The sequence below is a fragment of the Cololabis saira genome, chromosome 13 (assembly GCF_033807715.1).
Source record: "Cololabis saira isolate AMF1-May2022 chromosome 13, fColSai1.1, whole genome shotgun sequence".
Classification (NCBI taxonomy): domain Eukaryota; kingdom Metazoa; phylum Chordata; class Actinopteri; order Beloniformes; family Belonidae; genus Cololabis; species Cololabis saira.
Window position 1 is genome coordinate 15,594,756 of NC_084599.1, and position 19,158 is coordinate 15,613,913.

Sequence of the window (19,158 nt, forward strand, 5' to 3'; positions counted from 1 at the left end):
CATTTTAAAAAGTCACAGCCTCTGGAAATGGAAGGATAACTGTCTGCGGTGGCCAAAGTTGGCTAAATCTTGTCTGTTTCCATTAGACTGATGTCTACATGCAGAAAAGCAATTACATTTATGAAAAGTTTCAATCGCTTTTCTGCTCCAGAGCATACTTCCAATAATTGCACATTCAATAGCTCCCCAGTGTTCAGCGACAATACCATATGCTAATGTAACACGGCTCCTCTTGTCACAGCTGCCGCTGCAAAAGCTTGTTCAGCTAAATGATGATAATGGAAGCGTTAAGCTGCTTGTGAGCTAAATTGTCATTATGGAAAGTCTGATTGCTCCTCTGCACGAAAAATACTTAATGCACCAACAACTTTGATTGAAGCTGTGAAAACAGGGCACATTTTTCAACCATAAATGTGCCACATTTATAATAACACTTCATGTTTTCTTTGGAAGCCGTTCTTTGACGCATCTTTATGCTTTGGTGGAAAGAAGTCATTTGTTAAGACATGATGTAATGGTGACCTGAATTATCGGAGTTCATTCTGCCTCACTGATTTCGGTTTCATAACAGAATGCAGCTCAGAAAGTGTGTTTGGATGAGAGGTGTTGCCCTCTTGTTTGATGTCTTGAACTCAAAGAAAAAAGATTTTAAAAATAATTTAGTTAATTTAACTTGGACGAAGCAACTTTGAACACTTGGCAGTACTTCAAATTTAGATGTTACTGCAAAAAAAAGTCACAATATTACCGTCACTTTGTGCTATTTTGTCATCTAATTCATTGCTTTACGCTGTTTTCCGATCCCAACCAAATCCCAGCTCAAATGGACGACGGCACCAAGTTGGAAAAAAATCCCTCAAAGCATTCAAGAGTTATCGTGTTCATAAGAAAGGGACAAATGCACGGAAAGGCAACCCAAATACACTGCGCCTGGAACCACGGGTGTTGCCGACTCAGAGGTATAAAAACACCTCTACGATCATTAGTCACATAATAGTAAAACTGGCACGTAGACATCTTTGTGGGTCACACAGGAATATCACATATTCCCATTTTAAAACACCCGAGAGATCTGAAACAGGAGAATACTGTCTCGCGGACATGTGAAGTAGGTTAACTGATTCACTGTTGCACAACTGCATGTCATAACTTCCAGGTGACCTTAAATGTTTCACAATTTTTTTTTGACTAAAGTGGAATAACCTGACAGGGATGCAATAATGTCTGAAGGTTAACTCCAGAGAATAACGTTAGACATTTACAAGTTTGCATGAAGGTTGAGGAATAAGAAATGGTAAGATGTGTTATTTAAGACAATTTTGACATAAACCTTGTTAAGAAAAAGTTAAGAAAGTTAAGAAAAAAGAAAAAGCAGCTTTGGATGCTTGGCAGCAGCAAAGACAGATTTTCCGTCTTGCATTTTAACTCAACGGACTTTGCCTTGAGCTGCATGTGAAAAAAGGCAGCTTTCTCATTCATTTGAGAGGGGGGCCCGTACATAGAGGATGCCAACGCATGGGGGACCGCATTAAAACAATGCAGAGCCATCAGGCATGAAAGTTCAAACAGGCTCAAGCTGTGCTGCAGTGCAACATCATCAAGGAAGGAATTAATGCTGGAATTCCACCATTCAAGTAATCGCTCCCAATGGTGTGAGGATTAATCCCCTCATGTTTCAATTGAGTCAAATATGACAAGAGAAAAATCTAACATTTGTAAACACAGTGCATCAGACAGGTGACTAAGTAAAGTGGAGAAAAAAACCAAAAAGCGTCTCGGGGAGGCAATGTGCCCACCAGAACCGCTTTAAAGCGCGTTGTAATTGATTCTACAAGTTTCTGTCACTCTACTGACGAGATGCAGCTCCTTTTTTCCGATAAATGATCCCACGTTTGGTGTTGTGTGGCGTCAGTGGAGATTACTGACTGGCAAGTTGGTCCAAAATCTCTGACTGATGTTTAACTGGCTTGAGATCTGATTACATTTTCATATTATCAAATCATTCAACGTGCCTTCATGCCACATGAACGGATGACTTTGAAGCATCGAGCATTTTGTGTTACTCCACCAATGCCTTATTCACTTTGTCATTTAAGATGTTACCAATCTGACTGTGCTAAATAACTTGAAAAATATGGCCAACAAAAGGCCAACTCTGAGCGTCTGCCTGAGATGCAACATTCGAGCTTCAGTGGGAGAAAAGCGGAGCTGAGGCAAATTGTGGCTATGCATTTACTTTCTACGATAAATACCATCTCTCTACTGTTTACCTTTTGATCGCTGTAGCAAAAGTTAAACCATCATTCATACATGTAAGCTAATAATAATTATCTAAAGTGATTAATTTAATAGCAGGTCATTACAGAAACATTTCATCTGTGTGCAACAGAGGTATGCGGTCTGGAAAGAACTACCCAAGCAAAAATGACTGAAATGGCCAAACTATGAACTTAAAATGGGATGATATATACAGTAACAAAACAAATATTTAGCAGTGTGAAAATGCTTTTCAACAGCATTTAAACAGCCATCTTAAAATCTGCAATCCATCAATAAGTAGGGAGAATTCTGACGCCAAGGTTAAAACCTTACTGTCCTGCCAAAAGAGCCTCTTACATTTCACAAGACCGGTGGGATAAACTAGTGAAAAAGAAACCATCCCTCTGTTCGGTGTCACCCAGAATACATTTGCAACAACGTGATCATAAAGGGGGAATAAGTGAACTCAGAAGCATGTTAAGCGGAGGAGAATGTGAGCTGAAGGGGTTAGGCTGGGTTACAGAAACAGTGCAGTGTGATGGATACCACTGTGCAGCGAGAGACAGCATCAAGGACACTTCCCTGTAAAAATGGATCATGCAAAACTGCACAAGCCGGATAAATCCTGCCAGATCCGATGCAAAGCATGCGCTGGGATTAATTGAGCTGTACAGCAGACGTTGTACAAACTTCACCTTTCTGTGTTCTTGAAGATTCAGAGAGGAAGAACATTTTCTGTTGCATATGGTGCACGTGAGTTTTCGCCGTGCACTCCCTAAGAAAGAAAAAAAAAGAGATGATTACAAATCCATGGGAATCTACAGGACTGACAACACTGAGTAACAATTTCATGAAACATCACTGCAAAGTTAGGGAAAACTGCCAGTAATAACCACAGATACAGTGATAACACCAGTTTGGGACTAGTGACGTCGTCCATTTATCCCCATCTAAATTACACCATCAACATCTGTCCCGTCTGATCTACTTCCTCCTTTATGCGCACACAAACACCCACACACGCCCTTTGTCTTGACCACATTTGGGAAAAGGCATAAAGGACCCAGAACTGGCTCCATCAGTCTTTCAGATGAATGTCTTGATCTCAGCTTGATACTTGATTCACATCTGATGCTGTGCAGATTCTTGCTGCCCTACATCCCATCATAAATAGCTACGGAGGTCCAATTATCTGACCGAGTGAGCCGCCCCAGAACACACAGGTCAGCAATTGTGGAGCTCAAGTAATTAGAGATGTGTCTTGCAAAGATTTGGATCCATCAAGGTTGCGCACTATTGCTGAGCGCTGAAGCTGCTGATGAACAATTACATTTATTACATGAAAGTCTTGAAAAATCACAGCGTGATACGCCTGTAAATGTGAGCCCCCAGAAAAAGAGAGAGAATGAAGACCTGAGAAAAACCCAGAAAATCAAGTGGAGACGGAGAGTCCAACCTGTGTGAACGTTGCCTTTGTGCTTCTTCAGTGCATCCTTGCTCTTGAATCTTTTCCCGCAGCTCTCGGCTTTACATATGAATCTGGCATCTCCTTTACAGGCTTCCTTATGCTGTTCAAAACTGTCAACAAGGGATACAATAATATGAATAAGAGGAATAAGAAGAAGAAATGCTCTGATAAAAGAGGTGGAAATGACTTTCATTCAACAGTATAAGTTATGTGCTTTAGAATGACATGTTTGTGTGTTTTTACATTGTTTTGTATAAATAGTGTACAGTTTGTGTTACCTGGATTCTGAGCTGAAGGTGTAGTGGCAGAGGGAGCATTCGTGAGCTTTAGAGTCAGCTGACGGATCAAGTGACTCAGAACAATGCAAAACACTGAGGAGGAAGTCAAAGTAGAATTCAAAATAAAAAACAAATGAGATACCATACAGGTTACAAAAACGAAATCTTACAATAACAGAGAAAACAAAAGGTCAGTAACAGACAGACAGAATCAATTAAGCTGATTAATTCTTGATTAAACTAATTATACATTTTGTTTTGAATCTTTGGATTAAAATATGTTGATGAACCTTCCTGCTGTGATATCTGAGAACTGCGGTGCATCAAAGCGCAGGAGACGGGAACTGATTTCAAAATGTTTTGTCACTCTCAAAAAGTTCCCCAATAAATTCAGGATATGGCTCCAGAGCCGTCGTGACAGTAATTTTTTGTTTTTTTGTTTCTGGATTTAAAAGAGACTGACAAGGATATCAATATACACAATAGAATAGAAACACAATAAGCAAACAAAGAAGAATGTACACATGCACGAGATGAAATGACAACCTAAATTGGTTTTGTCGGTTTCTTTAGCATCTTCTCACTTTCTGTTTTCAGAGCTATTATTATTATTATTATCATTATTATTGCTATTATTATTAATATTACTATTGTTATTATCATCATCGTCATTATTGTTATTATTACTATTATTATTATTTTGTGTAGACTTATGATACTTCATTTGTTCTTTTTGTATATTCTATTCTGTTAAAAGGTAGGCAAGATAAGCTTTATGCTTCAAGCCCAGACCTTTTCGGTCAAAATAATCACAATGTTGACCAGGGAAAAACCTGTGTTGTCTTGTTTGTTGATTTTTATGTTTGTGATTGACCGAAATAAATATTAAGTAACTAACTAATATACCCGATTCTACCAGGTAGGGTAACAACAACATTATAAAATTGTTTATCGCGCTTTTGAAGTCTGCTGTGCGAGCTGCATAGAAATGTATCATGTCTCACAAAGATCAGCGAAGCTACACAAAGCAGCTGCCGCCTCCTGATGTGAAAATGATGTCAATGTTGAAGAAATCAAATTAAGTGTCTTTGTCAACTATAATTTCTTCTCAAAATATAATTAGTTTTCCTAAAATACCATGCACAGAATCTGAGACGGTGGGCTGATTAAATGCCTTCAGGATTCTCAGCAGCCTCTTGTTGAGGGTTGTAAGAAAGAAAAACACCATTAAATAAATCGACTCTGCAACGGGTCAACTGATGTAACAGTAAACCCACTGGCGCTGCAGAGCTTGTTTGACGGGGAACTTCTTGCCACAGTTCCTGCACTTGAACTCCTTCTCCTCCGTGCTGGGCCGCTGGTGCAGACTCTGGAGGTGGGCTGCCAAGATTTCCTCACTTGGAAAACTGCTCTCACACAGCAAACAGGGGTGGTCCTCCTTCTTTATTACAAGTTCTACGGAAATGTGGCACACACCAAGAACACACTGCTGAATTCTGAGGCACAAATTGTTGTTTCTTTCATGCTGGTGCCGTAAATGATTTAACTACAACTGGAAAATTCGCAAAAATAATGAAGGACATTTCACGGTACCCATTTCCACAAGATGCTTGGCCTCTTTACTGTTCTCATCTTCATCGTTTATAACTTCTTCCTCTTCTTCCTCCTCCTCTTCCATATCGCTGTCCAGGTAGCCTATGAGAAGCTCAGTGTCTGTCTCTATGTCGTCCACCGCCAGATAGAAGATGTTCTCCCCATCCTAACAAGCAAAAGATGGTCATGGTCAGGTTATTGCTCAACATCACTGGAACCTTTTATGGTCAGACATACTGAGTAGATATGGAAGTTAACTGAGGGTTAAACTTATTACACCCAGACAACAGGCCTGATTGAGGCCAAGGGTCAAAGGCACAAAGCTTTAAAAATGTGTTCATTATCTTCCCTGTCCTTAAAGGTCATGTTAATAAAATCAAAGCTTCATTTTGTTTTAATTATGGGATTCTAAATGTACATAAATAATGATTAAGAAGAGGAAAGCTAAACAATAAATGTCACCGTTGATGAAACGCAGAAATTTAACTCACATGCATGACCTTTAAACAACCAATCACTCTGTGTGTTCCAGTATTAATGGCAGGAACTTGGCCTTAAGACCTGACATGTTCATATTATTTTCCTTACACTTCTATTTTTCTTCCACCAAGAAAGAGCAATACTTTTTATCTTCTACACAGGAGTGCAAAAGGTGAGGTTTCCCAGATCTAGAGAGCTCCGTGTTCACAAGTGCGAGTGAATGTGTTTTCTGTTTGTTCTCAGAAGTTACTCCTTTTTCTGTTTTTTGTTGTTGTTTATAGGTGTTCAGATTTGGAGGGACTCGTATTCCTGGCTACTGATGTTGAGAAATATTTGCTTGGAGTTTTTTAGAAGTTAAAAAAAGAAAGGATGGAGAAAAGATGAAGAGAAAAGAACATTTCTTACTTTTCCTATTTTACACCAAATGTACACTCATTTATAAAAGATATATAATGGTTTAAACATCTGGCTACACAGGAACATGGAGCCAAATATGTATGTTTTATAATGTAATTGAACAATAACCATCCTTTTGCAGGCAATTTCATTTAATGGATTTTCCCCATTTTCCATTAAACATATCTTCATTAGAAAAACTATCATAACTGTCAAGTTAGATTACTTTTCCCTTCAGTTTGTGGGTTTGCAGACTTATCCTATTCATGCTACAGTTTTCACTCTCACAGTCACTTAAACTAACACGATCATGAGATTTGTCTTACAATACAAAAACAAACATCTGCTTTCTTGACCTAAACTGCCAGAAAAAGTGACAAAAGCTTTGATCTTTCTCTGAAGGTTTTCCAGGAGGTTTCTTTATTTGTCGGTCCAGAATGACATGCACAGCCTGTGTTATCTATTGTTTTCTTTTTTGGGGATTTAGGTCTGACGGATTCATTGTCCATGCAGTGGAAATGTACCTGAATCGCTGCCAAGTTCTTCTGCTCTTGCGAAGGCGCCTGATGGACAAACCGCAGCCAGTTGGCATGGCGAGGATTGCTTGCATCCAGAATATACAGCACATCTCCTTTACTGCCACGGACCTGAAAGAAAAAGAAAAACAGTAACTCCAACTGCAGTCAGCAGTGAACATCTGATTCTTCATCTTTTTTTCTCATCGCCTTGAAGGTTTGTCTTCTGTTCAACAAAGTGTACTGGCCTTACATATGAACACCTACTCAATCATCTAACTTTTTTGGTTACCAGCAGCAGCTTTTATTCAACACGAGGAGATAATCACTTTAGGTCAGTCAGTAGATCACAGATCTGCAACATAATTTAAAGGGGACCTATTATGAAAAACATGTTTTTTCTTGTTTTAACATATATAAAGTGGTCTCCCCTCAGCCTGCCAACACAGGAAAGAGGAAATCCCATGAATTTCTGCAAGGTCTGTACACCCGGCCCGGCTGAATCTTCCAGTGTCATGTGATTTCTACAAGCCGTTCAGAATCAGCACCTATCGTTACGTAACGGTAAGCACTGATTTCCATAGGTCGGCCTCCACTGCTGAAACCACGCCCACAATTAACTCCGCCGGCTGGAGCTTCAGCCATTGTTCAGAAGCGGTGACTGTTTGAGCAACGAGGGGACAGTAAAAATTAGGTTTTGCATCGACATTTACCCTCATAAAAGGATCAGTTCCCACAGTACGGACCCGGCAACTGCACACGAGTCAGCGGTAAGTGACGTTATTTTTTTATGTTATTTATATTTGTCTACAAGTTTGTTTTTGCATGGGCTAAGTATTTAGCTTATCTCCGGAGCACCGGGGCCACTCACCGGACCGGACCGGTGAGGAGCCCCGGCGGCTCCAGTGTTCCCTAACGCAGTGATTCTTAACCATAGGGCCGCGGCCCACACTTGGGCCGCGAGCGCCACCTAGTGGGCCGCAAAAAAAAATCTGTTTTGTACGTGTGGGCTGCGGGGGCCGCAGGACTGCATAGCAACTCCCGACCAAATGAGGAGAAGACACTCAGCTAGCTGTACGTGTAATAGTAAGAGAAATTGTGTGTATTTACAGAGTAAATCCTTCATTTTGCACAGAGTTTAGACCCGCCAGGATCAGGGATCGATTACTTGGGTCTGCGGCTGCGCCCACCAACGGAGAGCGAGCGCGGCGTGATAATTTATCCCGGCGCGTCCCCGTGGCCGGGGAGGTCGGTGCCGCTCGGGGCGGCTCCGTCGTAACTGCTGAAGGATTGTACATGTAGATGCAGGGCTGACGTGTCTGCTGGACTGGATTACTGTTCGGGCTTTCGAAAAAGCATCGGAAAGTGACTAGACTGCTCAGCAGCCAGAGCTGCGGACTCTGCCCGTCGCAGCTGATAAGGCTCCGATGAAACCTGACGCGCTGAGTCCTGACAACTGATTAATGTAATATCTTAAATAAAGTACAGTCAAACTAAGTTTTGTTCCCGCTCTATTTTTAAATATGCACACTTGTATACTTGTGTGTGTGTTAAGGCGGCGCTCCGTGTGGGTAGACGGCGCCTTTCCACAAGGCGCGCCGTGTGTGTGTGTGTTTTAAATACAGAAATGACACCAAACTGAGGGTGCTCCTTTCCACACGGCGCCCGTATGGTCGTCAAAATACGGTAATTATCTTGACTTTATATACAGAGATGAGAACCGTAACAGGTGGAAAGGGAAGTTCAACCCGGAATGGACAGATTCATCCTGGTTCAGTCTTCACACTGGGACAAAACCAGTGTCTCATACGTTCAGAGGCCGTGGCGTTCAAAGTGCGAAAATGAAACGCCACTGAAACAAAACACAAAGTTTTTCATCAAACATATCCACTCAAGTCTGAACTGAAGTCACAGAAAATAAACTGACCATCTTAAAACATCCTGCCCATGTTTGGGTCCAGATACAGCTGTGAGGCAGCTTTCTCCACAATGAACATAATTAAAACTAAATATCGTTCCAGGCTCACCAATGTTTATATTAATTTATTATAAAAATGTGTTGAGACAATTAACAAAGAAAAGGGGAAATTCAAACTGCTGGTAGAGAAATAAAATAAGATAGCATTTGAAAAATAAAATAAAATGTATTTTATTTTTAAGAGAAAAAAATGTGTAATTCAAGTTACACATGTTAAGTGGCAAATATGTACTTTTTTTTAATATAACAGATGCAGATGTTGATACAACTATGAGGCTACTTGAATATACTTGAATACACACACACACACACACACACACACAGGTGGAGGTCCATTTAGAGAATATTTACTCAAGCGAAGGTCCAGAACATCATAATATATATATATGACATATATATATATAATATATATAATATAATATATATATATATATATATATATTATGATGTTCTGGAACTTCGCTTGAGTAAATTTTCTCTAAATGGACCTCCACCGGGCCACTCTGTACTGAAAAAATTGGGCCCCAAGGTCAGAAAGGTTAAGAACCCCTGCCCTAACGGAGTGTTAGGTAACACCGGAGCTCTATTAGTACCGTAATACATTTTTCTTCTGTTCATGGTTTCAGATCTTCCAAGCACCTGAAGCTGTTCAACGACACCTTCAGAAGATGCACGGTCCTTCCTTGAGCCAGCAATAGTGCATACATTTTATTTATATACAACTTATGTTCTTATTTTTTTAACAATAAAGTTGCCATTTGTGAAAATTTAGTGTTGTGATTTCTTTACAGTTAACATGATTCATTTGTCTTGTAACATATGAAATGATGAAGAATCGGAGTAAATAACTGTGGTGTACCTGTTTAGAATTCAATTCAATCTTATTTTGTCGCAGAAGCTTCTCGCATGGGAGACGCTTTGTGTACGCAGCCGGCTCTTCTTCCTGGAGCGAGGGTTTGTTCCCTCCCCTGCTACACGTCATTCAAGCAGCCAATCAGCACAGAGCCTCATTATCATAGCCTCCCCGCCCCTTAGGGTCACTCACAGAAAAGAGGTTAGAAGCGGTAAAACTAGAGACATGGCCCACAGGCTGAATTTCTGTTTTATGTAGACAAAACAAGCTTTAGATTGTTTTTAAGACATTCAAGGCCATAATAGATGACATAATAGGTCCCCTTTAAGTTTTCAATATCATAGAGAACAAGAGAACATAATTGGATAAGTCTGTGTTTGTCCAAGAACCTGTTATATGTACTAAAATGTGTTTCATACAGGTTTATAATACAAGTCTCCTTTTTTACTTTTTTTCTTTCTCTGTAGTTAACACTTGTGTTTAAGAACACTTTAAAAACATTTCTGTTGTCGCTGTTCTGTGTGTTCATAGCTCTAAAGGACTTGAATACATTTCACATATTTTAGAGAGTGCTTCCTAACTTTAAAGCAGGTTCCATTCAGAGGCAGATTAGATACATCTGATGGATCCTGAAACTACCAAAGGAAGTGAAAGATCTGCTGCCCACCTTTAGCGTTTGTTTTCAATCTTCAGTCCAAATGCTAAATGAATGCATCTCTTTAGGGTTGAAAGCTTAGTTTATGCATGATGCTCCATAACTCAACTGGTGGACTGAGTGCTTCATGGACAGACGTCCAAAGTTTTTGCAACCGGCCCAGGTTTGAGTCCAAGCCTGTGGTCCATTGCTGTATGTCACCCCTCCCTCTCTCCACCAACATTCCTGTATCCATACTTTTCTAGCCCATTAGTGCCCAAAAAAGAAAAGAATATATAGCTCAAAACAATAAAAAGAAAAAAATGACTGCATGAGACCATGAGAAAAGTAGCAGCTCAAGAGTAAAACATTTAGACATATAGGCAGAAATGTAATATATATAGTTCAATGGTATATATATGTGTATGTAACTATGTGTATGGTAACATGTTTATGTGAAAATAAAAAAATATATTTGTATTTACTACTACACTACACTTTGTGTTTACTCAAACTAAACCATTTATATCCACAGGCTACAAAGGTCCAACTTGCATCCTGCCATGTTTTCAAGCATTCCTGATTCTACGATGGCCCTTTTGAATGTGTTGCAGGTACGACCACTTCTTCTTCTATCATATTCTTCACTAAAGGGCATTCAGACATCCAGTCTCTTTGTTAAAAATGTATTCTTAAATATCTAAACAATGTGTCTAAGATACAAAATGTCTTGATTGGATGGATTTATACTGTGATGTAAAATGTACAATATTTCTTTTTGAAAATATTAAACTACTCAAGTACCTACTTATAGCGTTTCAGCACTGTACTTCCAATCAATTTAAAGGTCCCTGGAGACTTAACTTAGTGTTTTTATATGAACACCTCTGTCTAATATATAAAAAAAGATATTGATTTGTATTTTCATTTGTATTTTAGAGTCTTGAAGATTATTTGTCTAACTGATGAAACCCTTACTTCAAAATGTACATCCCACATTAATAATAATAAAAATGTATTTGATGTACTCTTACAGTGAATATATGTGCACGTATAAATAATATCATTGTTGAATTTTATACATTTATTGGACAAAGTGGGGTAAAAAGTAATCAGGCTTACTATTTTCTTTTGCACCTATATCAAATACCTGTTGTACATGGTTAAATATACATAAGAGCTAAAATTGTGCAAAATCAAACTTTCCTCATATTTTATTAAACTATTAGAAAATAAAATCTTTGCAGTTACTATATAAAAAAACACTGAGGGGAATGATGAAAAGTGGACAACCACAGGCAATAAACATGACTTGAGGCAATCTATCAGAGACGATGCAGAACTGAGGGCTGTGCGTGCTCCAGTCCTGAGAAGACTGCACTGTTTCAGGAAAGGAAATCACTGTCCACTCAATGTTTTTATGATGCAGTAGGAAAAAGCCACCATGACAACTGGTTTGAGAGCTGCCGTCATCTTTTCTTTGTTTTTGGAACCAAAGGAACCATATTTCCACAAGAGATTGGAACTGGAAGTAATAATTGAAATGTGATTTGGTTTCAAATGTTTAGATATGGAGAGCATTTTGAAAAACATTGGCTTTTGCAAATGGAGTTTTTTCTAGCGTAATGCATGATTTCATTCAGTCAACTCTCACAATTTATTGTTGTTGTTGTTGTTTTTTTTTGTTTTTTTTTTTCAATAGAGCGGTCCTCTTGTGTCAAAGTGTAAGAAACATCATTATTCATATTGTTATGCAATGATGTACCTCAAATAAACTTGAACTTGAACTTGAACAATGAAGACTTTAAGTACTTTGCTATTGATAAAACACTTGAGTTACGTTCCTTTCTCATCAATCCTACTAAGAGATTGATTAGATCAGAGCTTACATGTGGGAGTTGGGATTTAAGAGCAGTGGTGAGCTTGGCGTGTGAGAGACTAGTGCGTCTTTCTCCTTAAATAGACATATTAACAGATGGAGTAATTGGACTAAACCATGTAGAGGGGTAAAAGTCAGCATAAAACACTGCTCAAGACTGCTTGCCTGAATGAGCCCCTTTAAACTTACTTCTAATACGATTTCTTGATAGTCAGCTCAGCCAATGACTAGCCATTATCACGTCCTCATCCGTAAATGTCATGCTGCCGTGATTATTGAAGCAACAACTCGTTTGCATTAACCCAATCTTGGCTAAACATGAAGTACATGTCTGATTTTGCCATTGAGTCAACATGTTAAATGGTATATTCTGTTGTAAACGTCTGCCTGCAGCTCTGGAGATATCTCGACGGGGATCCGCTTAACGAGCTGGTAACCAAAGCTAACTTTGATTGACATGCGTTGGGCAAGTTGCGGCTTCCCCAGCAACATGGTGGTGCCCTGTACGAAGAAAAATGGGCTTCAAAACCTCTCTTCTGAAACCAATGGGTCAGGAGACTTAATGCTTCATCCATTGTCTTTTACAGTCTATGAAAATAACACAAAAGTAGTAGTAGCAGCAAAAACATAGATAGAAATATGATTCCAGATAGCAAAAGATGTTAAATCAATGTTCAATTATGGTCAAAAAGGTTGATTTTTGGATGGTTCGACGATTGATGGTGGATCAAACAACAATTAATCATCCAATTCTAATGCCAACGTGTAATCAATGTAGAATAAATGTATTCTGTTTGTCGCGGACAACAACGCCATTCAACATGGCCTCAACATGGATTCAATGTTTCTGCCTAAACATATTTCAACATTGATTCACACATATTTTGGTATCAGGGATGCTACCAAGTAAACCTATTACAGTTAATGTAGTCCATATCAACCATATCGTGGTTACAGGAGGTTCAGGTTAGGAGGTACCTACGAGGGTACAGTCGACATTGTGACACAGGGTTCACGACTAGGTCACACATACAATGGTGGTGCAACGTAGAAACATAAACCATGCTTTAGATGTTTTAGGGCCAGCTCCTAGTGACCTTCAGACGTACTTTACTTTTTATGGTTTTTACGGTTGAGTAAATGTACAGAAGCAAACAGCCCTCCAACTGTTGCACTAAGACAAGTTTATGCCAAGCTTTGAAGTTGTGGTTCTGGTACTAAAAGAAACCTACAAAAACAAATACATACTAAATCAGCTTTGAATGATATAAATTGGTCAAAAAGGCCTAGATATGAATCATCTCTTGCTTTAAATGTGTGTGCTTGTGCAGAAAGCAATGCAGGATGTGCGTGCGTTCACCTCCCACATCAGCCTGGTGTCCGAGCTTTCATCCAGCTCACTGGGCAGCTTTTTCTCACCAGCAAATGGGCCAAACTTTTCTCCCTTGAAAACAAACAGAGCCATCAATCCTCGAGCATGAAGCCTTCGTAAAACACAATGGCAGCCAACAATCATTATATTGCAACCCAATCCGCATCAGCGGAGGACGGTCCGAGACATGACTTCTGCAGTGATGATAACTGCTGAATGACTTTGTGGGACACGCCTACTGCTTAAAGTGACATTTTTTGAACGCATCCTGATGATCTAACAAGGGGAGTGACAAAATCAAAATGTGTTGCAGCTCGTGCTGTTTTCATAACCATCCTCAGCCAGGGTTTGAACAGATTTGAATCCCATTGTGAACATATAAGTGACACACACAAGCCAGCCAGCCCCCCCTCCTTCTGAAACATTTCACAGCTTCATACGCCTTCTGCACATATGTGAGGAGGTAGAAGAACATGTGTATTGTTCAGTAAAGTCAAGTGTTTTACATGTAGGATTAAAGTGTGTCCGCGGCACGAGCGCGTCGGCCGACATGAAAGCAGCGCAGTTACTGTAGCTACGTGGCACTCGACGTCACTGGAGTCATGAGCGTACACCAACGCAGAGCTTACGGCGTAAGGTACGCGGCGACGCGCAACGACGCCGTATGCTACGGCGTAGGCTCTGCGTCGATTTAACGCGGAACCATAATTCAGGCTCTACTCTCTTGACAGCGACTGTAAGGAATAAGGAGAGTAAAAACTACGCGTCGACAGCGCTAAAAGCCGCTTAAAAAACGTAACTCAAAACGCCTCCGTCCTGTAAACCGCGTGTCGGAGTTTTCCCCCAGTCAGTCAGAAAACAACAAACCTTTTTCACTCGTCTCGCCGTGTAAAGACCGATTCCATCCTGGACCTTTGACGATTTCAGGGAAAATCTGTCTGGCACGTACATACCCAACATTGTCATCACTGGGAAACGTTTCCTTCAATGACATTTAGTTGGCTATCACATGTGTCAGCGGGAATGAAAAGACATGGTCAGTGTGAATGTTAAGCGGATAGTTTTCTTCATGAAAGAGGTCCAGGTTGAACTCCTGTTGCTCCTGCTGCAGCAAAGCGGAGCGGCGTCCTGATTGGTCCAAAGTTTCTAACCAGAGGCTACTACCTTTCCCTTCAGCACAGGCACGCTGCAGCCTGCGCTCCATTCAGCCTGTTTGCACAACAGCTGCACTGTATCCACAGCTGGATCCTGCAGCTTCTTACAGATGGAACAACTAACAGCATAGAAACACTTCACCTGAAACCCCCATTACCATTCATGTGTTACATCCAGAGGTGGAAAAAGTACTGAAAAATTGTAATTGAGTAAAAGTATCTTTACTTTGCTTAAATCCTACTCAAAGTATAAGTAAAAGTACTCATCTAAAGATTTACTCGAGTAAATGTACAAAAGTACTTCATTTAAAATGTAATTTGAGTAAAAGTTACTTTCAGTTATTTAATGCAAAAAAAGGAAGAGTCACGAATCAAATCCAGCACAAGTTGTTTTAATTAACTTCGAGGCATATTAAAGTACACATCCACACTTGTAAAAGCTCAGCTGAGCTCAGTAACATGATCCTTTTACTTCCGCTGAACAGGACAAAAAGGACAGTCACAACCTGTAGGCTACTGTAAAGTGCAAACATATTGTCCAACCGACAACACTAAAACCAGAATCAAAGTATTCAAACACAAAATAAAGTGCCCAATGCCCGCAGGATCCTGCTATTCACAATAAACCAAAATAAAATGCCCACAAGATTTTCACCATAAATTTTGTACTCAGTAACGTGAGGGGGTTCAAATGTAGCAAAGTAAAATACTTGGTTCAAAATATACTTGAGTAAAAGTAAAAATTACATATTTCAAAAACTACTTAGAAATATATAAATTACTCATAAAAGTACTCAATTACAGTAACGTGAGTAAATGTAATTTGTTACTTTCCACCCCTGGTTACATCACACCAACATGTACTTAAAAGCATATTACTATTTGTACAACTGCAGCTTGTTGAGATGGAAAAAAGTTTCTGTGGTACAGTTTAAATTTAAACAATGATCTAGCATATTATAAATATGTAAAATTAACTTATATAATAAATAGTTAAGGGGTCTCCAACAGCATTTAGATTTATTTACAGGTAGGCAAGCATCATATTCATCTTAATACAGGTTTTAGTACTTCTTAAGACCATTTTTTTGTCTGCATATATCCATCCATCCATCCATTATCTATACCCTCTATATCCTTTGCAGGGTCACGGGTCGTTTGCATAATATTAATGGTTAATACCAAGTTTGGTAAAACCTAAAGCATATATATGCATTTTAATATAATCTAATCTATAATTCTTTTTTTATATTATATATAATTTTTTATAATTAATATAAAATATTTGAGTGTGGTGGGGGGTGGCATCCGCTGCTAGTCTGAAATGAGAGAAAACACAGGGAAACACACAAGGGGCACACAAGGCTTTGAAATCTGCAAGAGAGAAAACGAACAAACAAACAGAAACGGGAACATTTCTTAATACCATTTTAATGACCCTGTAATTAACATGAGAGAGACCCCAAAAAATGTTGCTGATGTTGTTGACTAGATTCATTTTTGTTCCCCTGTAAATGTTAGAGGTTCCAAGTATGGTGCCTCAGCAACGAAGTACAAATCTGTAAAATATAAATAAAGTTGAGCAGCAATGAAGATACAGTATGCACTGTGTGTCATTCATCCAGATCACATGAAGGGAATGGCCAGGGAGTCTCACTTGAGCCAACGGGAAGGAGGGGGGGGGGGGGGGGGGTCAAGTGTTCCCATGACAACATGGATGCTGACTATATCTACAACATTACTGCACAATGTTCATGTTCAATTAAATGTTTTTGAATAATCTCACAGTTTAGGAATTATATTAAACCTCAGAATAATCTAAGTCTCAGAGTAATCAACCACTGTGCAATAATGATAATAATAATAGTATAATAATAATAATAATAATAATAATAATAATAATAATAATAATAATAACCACAATCATATGCTGTGACAATGCAGCATATGTTCAATAACCACTTCATACTGCTGCACCTTTCACCTTAATTGTATATATATTAATAAGAGCCACATTTGTTTATTTACTGTTTGCTACTATTTAAATCTGGGTACAGTGAGCAAAACAACCGGAGTCAAATTCCCTGTCTGGCACGCTCAAACTTGGCCAATAAAGATGATTCTGATTGAAAATGATATTTCTGCTTATTTAACCACACAAGTGGTCAGTTTTTGGGCGTACCACAGAAACTTTGAATATATTGCTGGTGGCCATATTCATTGTGTGACTAAGGCTGCGTTCACACTGCCAGTAAAACCCAATTTTCAGGATATCCAATCACAATCCGATCTGTGTCTCCTTGTTGACATATCCCAATCCTCATGGTAACTATAGCAACCTATAGCTATGGAAAAGTTGTAAACAAAGCAAAATTGAGGTTGGTGAAGTGGCTTTGCTGCTGTTGCTAATCCTTATATGGCGCCATGGTACAAATCTTTGACAAGTTATTAAAAAAGCGCCAGAGTTGGCGGGTGATTCTGTTTGTTGTATTGTTCGGGGCAGCTGTTGCTGCTGGTATGTCAGTACAGTGGCGTGCATGGTCCAGGCAGGGTAGCTGTTGGACAACTGAGGCGAGGTAACGTAGAAATCCCTCCTCTCTCTCTATGCCGTAACTCCTGTTGTAAACATATTCATTGTTTATGTCACGTTGCAAATGACAAAAAAGGCTATTTGAGTAACCAGACGATTCGGACTGAGATTAATCTTTTCAAAGCTGATCGAAATCACATCTGAAACCACCTCAGTATGCGGTTTGAATGCAGTTAGGAAAAATCTCATTTCATCTGGTGTTTGGCTGTTCAAATAGAAATCTAGCGACAATCTAGATATGCCGAATATTAGATCTGGGCTGGCAGCGTGAACTAAATAGTTTAGAATTGGCTCAACAACCTGATGTGCTGAGTAGTTTTGGACGAGTCAGCCTTTATTCATCTCATGCCCTTTATGAAGTCATTTACCCTCTAGTTCAACTCCAGTGTAACAAAGGCCATTTCAGTCAGGACCAAAATATCAACGGTCTTCATAAACGTTTAATCAAAAACTACAGCAGCGTGTCTGCGTTAGGAGACTATTTCAAGCACACTTCTCTATTATTGTATGACAAAATAGAAGATTTAGTTTTTAAATTACAGTCTGTATTTATACAGGTTGAACTCCTTTTTTACGAAATTAATATACCAAGAATAATGTATTTTCATGTAAACAAAAAGAATATATAATATGCTAATAGCTTCAGCCTCACATAAATTGTGTTACCTTGGTATATGAAATAAATAGTTTTATAGCTAATGTCATTATTCAGCATTGTATCATTATATTGATAACAGCAAATAGGGGAAAGTGAAAATATAATTGATATATATTGATATATTACTTTAAGTTACATGGGACATCAAAGTGAAAATTTGGTGCAATTTGACTGTTGGAATAAAGGAGATTAACTGAATTACAATTAACTGGATTTAATTAATATATAATAGAAGTGGACTTGTCTTCCTGCGTGCAGTGCTGTGACATTGTTTTGAACCTGCACTATACAAATAAAGGTGATTAAAATGAAGGAGATTTTCTTTCCTCTCATCATGGCCACTGGAGCCACAAAAATCATGAGTAAATTACAATAACATACAAATTGTTGAATAATATATGGTTTGAAAAAACTTATTGCAAACTCATAACAGTTTGAGTGCAGAAAATGGATGGTTCTCTATGATTGTCATTGCAGATGTAGACTCATTAAGACTTACAGGTAATTGTACAGGGAATTGTTCCATAACATGCATGAGTTTCACGTAACTCAGGAAAACCCACCATGATCAATTTCTCCCATTAGCCATTAATCCTAAAACCCTAAGAATATTGTAATGTCCTCTTTGCCTCGACTTAAATGTATCAGTTCCTCAGAAACCATAACGTGCAAACACTACAGGTCTGACAGATGTTTTCGTCCTGCAACAGTCCATTCAAAAGGCAATAAAACCACAACGGAGGCGGCTGTGGCTCAGCGGGTAGAGTAGGTCATCCTCTAACCGGAAGGTTGGTGACTCAGGCTTCATTCCGCAAAACATGAATGGGTATTGTTCGGCATTAACGGCGACTTCAAAAACTTCAAAAAAGTTACTCAAGCTTGTATGTGCACTACTGCAAACTTGTTTCATCAAAGATTCTCTAGAATCTTAAAATGAACCCTACTAACCCCAATGTAAAAAAAGAAAACAAATCCCATTTAAAAAGCAGTCTCTATTTGACAGATGAGGCAGAACAAAGGAGGAAAAGTTTTTTGATGTCAAATTAAAACC

The 19,158-nt window shown here is 39.0% G+C and overlaps 1 protein-coding gene across 1 annotated transcript in view; it reads right to left on the bottom strand.

Moving 5' to 3' along the window:
• The window catches only part of prdm5 (PR domain containing 5), a 38,029-nt gene extending 23,253 nt beyond the window's left edge, over positions 1-14,776 (bottom strand). The window contains exons 1-8 of the mRNA XM_061737072.1: positions 14,573-14,776; positions 13,694-13,777; positions 6,999-7,121; positions 5,599-5,764; positions 5,283-5,460; positions 4,006-4,098; positions 3,716-3,837; positions 2,955-3,034 (exon numbers count right to left, since the gene is read on the bottom strand). Of these exons, the coding sequence (XP_061593056.1) occupies positions 2,955-3,034; positions 3,716-3,837; positions 4,006-4,098; positions 5,283-5,460; positions 5,599-5,764; positions 6,999-7,121; positions 13,694-13,777; positions 14,573-14,671 (945 nt within the window). The 5' untranslated portion in view covers positions 14,672-14,776. The remainder of the gene's footprint in view (positions 1-2,954; positions 3,035-3,715; positions 3,838-4,005; positions 4,099-5,282; positions 5,461-5,598; positions 5,765-6,998; positions 7,122-13,693; positions 13,778-14,572) is intronic.
• Positions 14,777-19,158: the final 4,382 nt, after the last annotated feature.